The following is a 6,724-nucleotide window of genomic DNA, read 5'->3' on the forward strand; positions in this document are numbered from 1 at the left end:
ACTCAACAGGTAGAAACAGCGTAGTTTTGGAATGTATTTTATAATGTAGTATAGAATGCCATGTTATTAGCATGAGAACTCGGGCATAAACAAGAAAGGAACCGTTGTGGTTTAATAGTGATGTGTCTGCACTTCAAGTTGACAAAGGATCCATTTTCTGTTAACTTGACACAACATAGACTTATGTGGGAAGAGGAAACTCCAATCGAGAAGATGCCTCTATCATATTGGCAAATCTGTGGAATATTTTCTTGACCCATGATTGATGTGGGAGGGCCCAGCTCACTGTGGGAGGGGCCACTCTAGGGACCCTGGACCTTGGTTGTAGAAAAGACAAGCTGAGCAAGCCAGGGAGCAGCATTCCTCCATGGTCTCTGCTTAGGTTACTACTTCCCTGCTTTGGGTTTATGTCCTGTGTTCCCTTAGTGAATATCTGTGACCCATGACATGTAAACCAAATAAAACTTCTGTTGCCACTCTACAACAAAAATTAAACATAAACAAGATATCTGATTATGTATATTTCCTAGAAAGAGATATAAATGGTCAGCAAATACATGAAGAAAATATCCACTGGCGCTAATGGCTATGGAGATGCCGAATAAAATGCCAGCTCCATTGCCCATCCATTGGAGTGAATGCTGGCAACAAGATGGGCCAAACGTTGGTAAGGATATAGAAACCAGAGCAACCCTGTACAGGGCACTGATGGAGATGTAAACTGCTACACCAGTGTTGGAAAACTTTCTACAGGGTTCTCCAAAAGTCAAAACTACATATAGTCAGAGGTGGACACACATCCCTTTAATCCCAGCACTTGGGAGGCAGAAACATATAATTCTTCATGAGTTTGAGGACAGCCTGGGATGCAGAGTGAGACTCTTTTTTTAAAGAAAAATAAAATAAAAACACCCATTGTTCACATACTGAAAAAAACAAGTTAAAAATCGAGCTACCATAAAGTCCAGTAATCCCAGTTTTCTGTATGTGTGGAAATTGATTCGAAATCAGTGGGGTAAATAGCAGAATACATGCGAATTTATTACCCAGGAGGCACCGGGTCGAGGTAAGTGTCTGTCAGTATAAGAGAAGACAGGGGTGTGTGGCATTTAAAATGAAATATTATGTGCAAAATGAATCATTTTAATACAAGTGTGATCAGTGAATTAATCTGGCAGCTGTATTTCTTTACCTTTTCTAGTCCCCAATAATCATACAAAGAAGCCATAATTTATTTCAAGCAACCCCTCAATGTCTCATCAGTTAAATGATCTGCCTTAACCCCTTATGCTAATCTGGCTACCTCTCAACCCCAGCCCCACCATACTTTAATATTGTTCTAGCTCCCTCTGCTTCAGATGTTTCTTCTCATGGTGTCTACTTAGACCTTCTCCTCTTGACCAATTTCAATCTCCCTCTTTCTCTCCTCCCCTGGCTGATTGAAGTTTCCACCCTATTCTCTCTTCTGCCCAGCCATTGGATAATCTGCATTTATTGACAAGGCAGAGAATAAATGGTAAGAATTTTTTACACACACTTGAGACCTAAGCATTACAACACAGTATCCGATTGAAACAAGGGATGGGGACAGAGAAATCAGCATTTGGATAACACAAGAATAGTCCTTACTCAGTGCAAATCCGTTACTCCTACAACTATCCTAGCAGGGCAGAATGTGGGTCAGGTGTTGTGGCGAGGTTGGTGTTTGCATTTCTCCTTTGGTAGCCTGCAGAGTACCTTCCCACACCAAAGACACTGGAATATATGGGTAAAGGCTCCACATAGGCACCAGCCTGACCTCTCCATGGTCAATGAGTGGTGTGGGTGTTGTGCTCAGCAACTTTTACCAAGGACGACCCATTGCCTTAGCAGCCCCGGGGTTGTTTGACAATTTCCTTGGGATAGCCTTGGCCAACAACTCCACTGAATGAAATCCACTCCCAGTACTGGAAGCCTCATTGGGTGACAGGAGTTGGCCAGTTGTGGCTCCATTACTGCCATTATTAGAATACCTCATTAGGATGGCCTTCCTATATTTAGGAAGTTTCCCTGCATTAGGTTTCTATTCCCACCCCGTAAATGCCCCCCAATTCTAGCTGTCTCTCCCCAAATTTCCTCCCTCAACCCTACTTCTCCTCCCATTCCCTTCCTAATCTATAAAATTATAAAGTCTATTCTATTCCCCACTCTCAGGGAGACCCATGTTTCTCATCCCTTCCTGTCTACCTGACGTCTCTTGGTGTATAAGTTGTAGGTAGGCTATCATTTATTTAATGGCCAACATCTACATGAAGGAACCGCCTACTATATGCATCTTTCTGGGTCTGGATTATGTCACTTGGGATGACAATTTTTTTATTTTATCATTTCTGATCTCCTAGAGAACTCTGACAATGGATATGTTTATTGGCTAAAGCCAATTATCCCATATTGTGTACATGTACTAAAACATTGCACCACCTCTATCAATATGAACAACTACAACTTGTCAATTTAAAAAACAGAAACATTGTATTGTATCCCATAAATATACACGATTAAATTTGCCGACTCTAAAAGAGCAGATACAAATCAAGCGATTAATTATGTTGGGGAAACAAAAAACAAATAATGGCTAGAGATTATCATTCCAGTAAGTAAATGTTTTATCCTTAAAACTTTATTGTTTTAGGGATTTTGTTTTATGGCACAGTGTGTTTCTTCCTTTCTTAATGTCTACTATCTCTGATTGTTGATTAAAATGCTCGAGAATTCTATGTAGGCTGTGTGTTCAGCAACTTTGATGAATCTTAGTTTACTAATGTTATTGAGTCTTAAATTGCCAAATTAAAACGATAATATTTAAGATAGGCGTAATGAGACGCCCACACCCATAATCCCAGCACTTAGGATGTAGAGGCAGGAGCATCAGAAGTGTGAGGCCAGCTTCAGCTACATTAGACTCTCTTTCTCCCTCCCTCCCTCCCTCTGCCTCTCTCTCTCTCTCTCTCTCTCTCTCTCTCTCTCTCTCTCTCTCTCTCTGGCTCTCTCTCTCTCCTCTCTCTCTGGCTCTCTCCTCTCTCTCTGTCCCTCTCTCTGACTCTATCTCTGTCTCTGTCTCTGTCTCTGTCTCTGTCTCTGTCTCTCTCTCTCTCTCTCTCACACACACACACACACACACACACACACACACACACACACACAATTAAAAATAGAAATAAGACATGACCATGTGATAACTTTCTTCCCTGACTTATACGCTCTGTCGGTGTAGCATCCTGTGTTGCTTTAGACATCTTGACACTGCTGGAAAACTGTTTCCCTCATTGTTTTCTACCTCAGTGAGAAGTCTACCAGACACTTAGTTTAATGTATGTGTTTATAATATAGGTTGGGGTGTGTTTCTTCTGCATGTTCATTTCTAGTCTTAATCTTTTTAATTTTACTTAGAATTGTATTTATGTGTGTGTTTTATATATAACAAGTATTCTATCCACGTGTACACCTGCATGACAGAAGAGGGCACCAGATCCCATTACAGCTGGTTGTGAAACACCGTGTGGTTGCTGGGAATTGAACTCACAACCTCTGGAAGAGCAGCCAGTGCTCTAACTGCTGAGCCATTCCCCCGGCCCTCTGGTCTTAATCTTAATAAAGCAGTCACACTCACAACAAACTGTTTGAAACACTCCAAACCTCTGGCAAATTCTAATTTGTCATGTTTTTCTTGCCATCACGGCAGTCACCCTCAGAGCATACAAGGACTCAAACCTGTCTTCTCTTCTGCAGCCTATGTTCAGTAGAACTATAAATGGGGAGGGGTACTAGGAAATAGGGTATGGGAACACGGTGTTGACTGAACAAGCATGAAGAACTCAGTTCAAGTCCCCAGAACCCACATACAGAGCCGGGCGTTTTCCTATAACCACAGTAATTGGAGGAAGGGGAGGGCAGATCTGAGCACCTGCCCGTTGGCCAGCCAGCCAGCCTGATCGGTGAGCTTGTGGTTCACTATAGAGATCCTGGCTCGAGGTAATAACCAGAAAGTGACAGAGGAAGTGTAGGGTGTCCTATTCTCTCCTTTAAAGGCACAAATGAGTAAGCATACTGCACATATGTGCACACACACACATAGACCACATTTTGGTAACACCAGGTGGGAATAAGTGGCTATTGTATGTGAATGCACTCTGGTAGAGCGTACACACACACACACACACACACACACACACACACACACACACACACTTGGCACCACTCTGCAACCTCTGATGCTCTCCAGGTGGGAAGAGAGTGGTTTCTGTTGCCACTTTGCAGATAAAAACGTAACACTGGGAAGGTAAAGAAACTCTTCCAAATGCCATAGAGTCAGTGCCCTTAGATTGATACTGTGAATTCAAGACTGTTCAAGAATGTAAGAAGGAGGCCTCATGCTCAATCCTTCCCTTATTGGTGGCTGCCACACCCATGCCCTCAGTGAATCACAGAGTCAGGGTGTGCTTAGAGAAATGATTGCCTTTATTTATTTGCTCTCCAACAGCATTTCCTTAGGGCTTGATGAATGCTGACATGGGACAAAAAAAGAGATGTTGGCGGCAGAAATAAACATTATTCAAATGTCCAAGCCTGGGCACCCCAGAGCACCGGAACCCGGAACCGGGAAACCTGAAAGCAGGGAAGTAGTTTCCAGAACATATAGAGCACGGGTCCAGAGCCATTTCCAAATGTCAGGAATCAGACTACAAGAGAAAATAAGATAAGGCCTTCAACATGGGAGCCAGTGAAATCCTTTCTATACAGTCCTTGTAAGGGAACGGGCTGAGAAAGACCAAACCGTGAAGTGGGGCTGCGCTTGAGAGGTCTTGGGATTTCAGGAGAATAGGTTCAAGTCTCCTTGTCATGGTAAAACTTAAAGCTCAGAGCACTGAAGTGGACATCCCTCAGATTATACCTATCCTTTGTGCTCTGCCCAGAGACACCATGAAGTATATAACCTGGGTAACACATAATGTACACAGTGCCTTTGCAAAACATTTCAACTTCAGCATTTCCATTCTGCAAGCAAAGAGATTCAGTCATTACACAGACAGGGTACAGTAGAGTCAAAGTCTCAGGGAATTCTAAGCTTTGCCCTAAGAAATAGAGGACAGTTCCCTTAAAGGACAAACAGACAGGGGCTCTCTTGATTAGAGTAGAATCTCCTGGTACATAAGTCTTGAGCTCTGGAACCTTGCCACAGAACAGGGCTGGAGAGAACCGAGATCTATGTACGCCAGCCGACTCCTTACCTTACACTGGGGGAAGGCAGACTTTCCCACACATGCCCTCACAACATTTGTATTTGCCATCACACTGGCCGTCATTCTGGCACTTATTGGGAGGGTTAAGCATCAGACATTTTCCTTGAAATTTGAGGCACCTCCCAGGCTTCTTCTTCACTGGTGAGAGATAGGGGATCTTGAACTTCAGGCACTACATCTCCACTTCATGAACCCAATGTCTCCTGCCCAAGCAAGAAAGATGATCCCCATCCACCCCTCACCTCCATCACCTCCACCCCAACATGTCTCCTGAAGGAGTACCTGGTTCCTCTCTAAGGTCTACTCTAATGTCTAGACTCCAGCCAGTGCAGGGGACTGGCTGTCCAACCTGACAGGGTTGAATGGTTTCCAGTAATCTGTAGAATGCCTAATGCCTAGTGATATCTTATAAACCTTCATTCTCACAGAGTGGCTACTTCAGACAAGTGACTCTCCGTGCCCACGGCATCAAGATGCCTTGGCTAACTGACATCTTGGACCCAACAGCTCTGAGAAACAAGGATGCCTGGGGGGACCCCTTCATTCACTCAGCCCCCTTCAGGGCTGTCTCTTGATGCTCTTTTTCCTCTACCTAGTTTCCTGCTGGCTCACCTGGTCCACGAATGGGAACAGGATTCAGGCACTTGAAACCACAGGTATCTTGGCAGCATCTCTGCTTTCCTGGGCATTCCCAGTCAGTACCGCACTCTGGTTTCTCACGTTTAAGGCACTGGGCAGGCTTTCTAGCAGGGCAGGCTCCAATTTTGATAGCATCTAAAGAGAAGATCAAGATGTTAGGAAGGCATGGACTGTCATTATTCCTCAACAAATGTCTACATCTCAGAATACAGACCCTCATTCCAATGGCCCACAACTTCAAAGAGAGATACCCCACTGACCCAGAGAGAACAAACAAACTTGGTCAAACAAGACATGTGACCAGGAGAAATCAGAGACTGAGGATAAAAGGCACAGGGCTCCCACTCAAGTTTTTCTACCTCAGGGCTAAGCTAGACCTCATAAAGACAGAAGGGGAGAGTAGGGATAATGGAGACCAAGAGAAATAAATATGAAGGGAAGGAACATGTGAGGTGCTGAGAACTAAAGCCAGAGGCAGAAACAGAAAGACTGAGGGGCCAGGGGCTGTGTGGGACCTGAGCTGACTAATGTCTGCATAATAAGAGCAGCATCTCCACATGCCTTGAAGCCTCATACAGACCTCAGACCTCAGTGAGACACGGAGGTCTCCCTTAGGTCCAGAGTAAGGTGAGAAAGAGCCTACAGAAGGAAACACACCCAAAACCATCAGGAGCCCAGACAGTGCTGGACCAAAGTAACGCCCACTCACCATTTTTGCCTCCTTCCACACTCCAGGGTGCCAGGACACCCAGAGCAAGGAGCACCATGAGAGGGAACAGGCCGCTGGACTTCATGGTGAAGGCAGG

General features: G+C 44.4%; 1 protein-coding gene across 1 annotated transcript; it reads right to left on the reverse strand.

The window, feature by feature from the left end:
* Window positions 1-4,474: 4,474 nt before the first annotated feature.
* Slpi (secretory leukocyte peptidase inhibitor) lies at window positions 4,475-6,724 on the reverse strand. Its single transcript, NM_053372.2, has 4 exons — window positions 6,628-6,724; window positions 5,892-6,053; window positions 5,268-5,417; window positions 4,475-4,718 (listed from the first exon to the last, which is right to left on the reverse strand). Exons 1-3 carry the CDS (start codon window positions 6,710-6,712, stop codon window positions 5,269-5,271), a joined length of 396 nt encoding a protein of 131 aa, NP_445824.2. The 5' UTR covers window positions 6,713-6,724; the 3' UTR covers window positions 4,475-4,718; window position 5,268.

The sequence above is a fragment of the Rattus norvegicus genome, chromosome 3 (assembly GCF_036323735.1).
Source record: "Rattus norvegicus strain BN/NHsdMcwi chromosome 3, GRCr8, whole genome shotgun sequence".
In the NCBI taxonomy this organism is placed as follows: domain Eukaryota; kingdom Metazoa; phylum Chordata; class Mammalia; order Rodentia; family Muridae; genus Rattus; species Rattus norvegicus.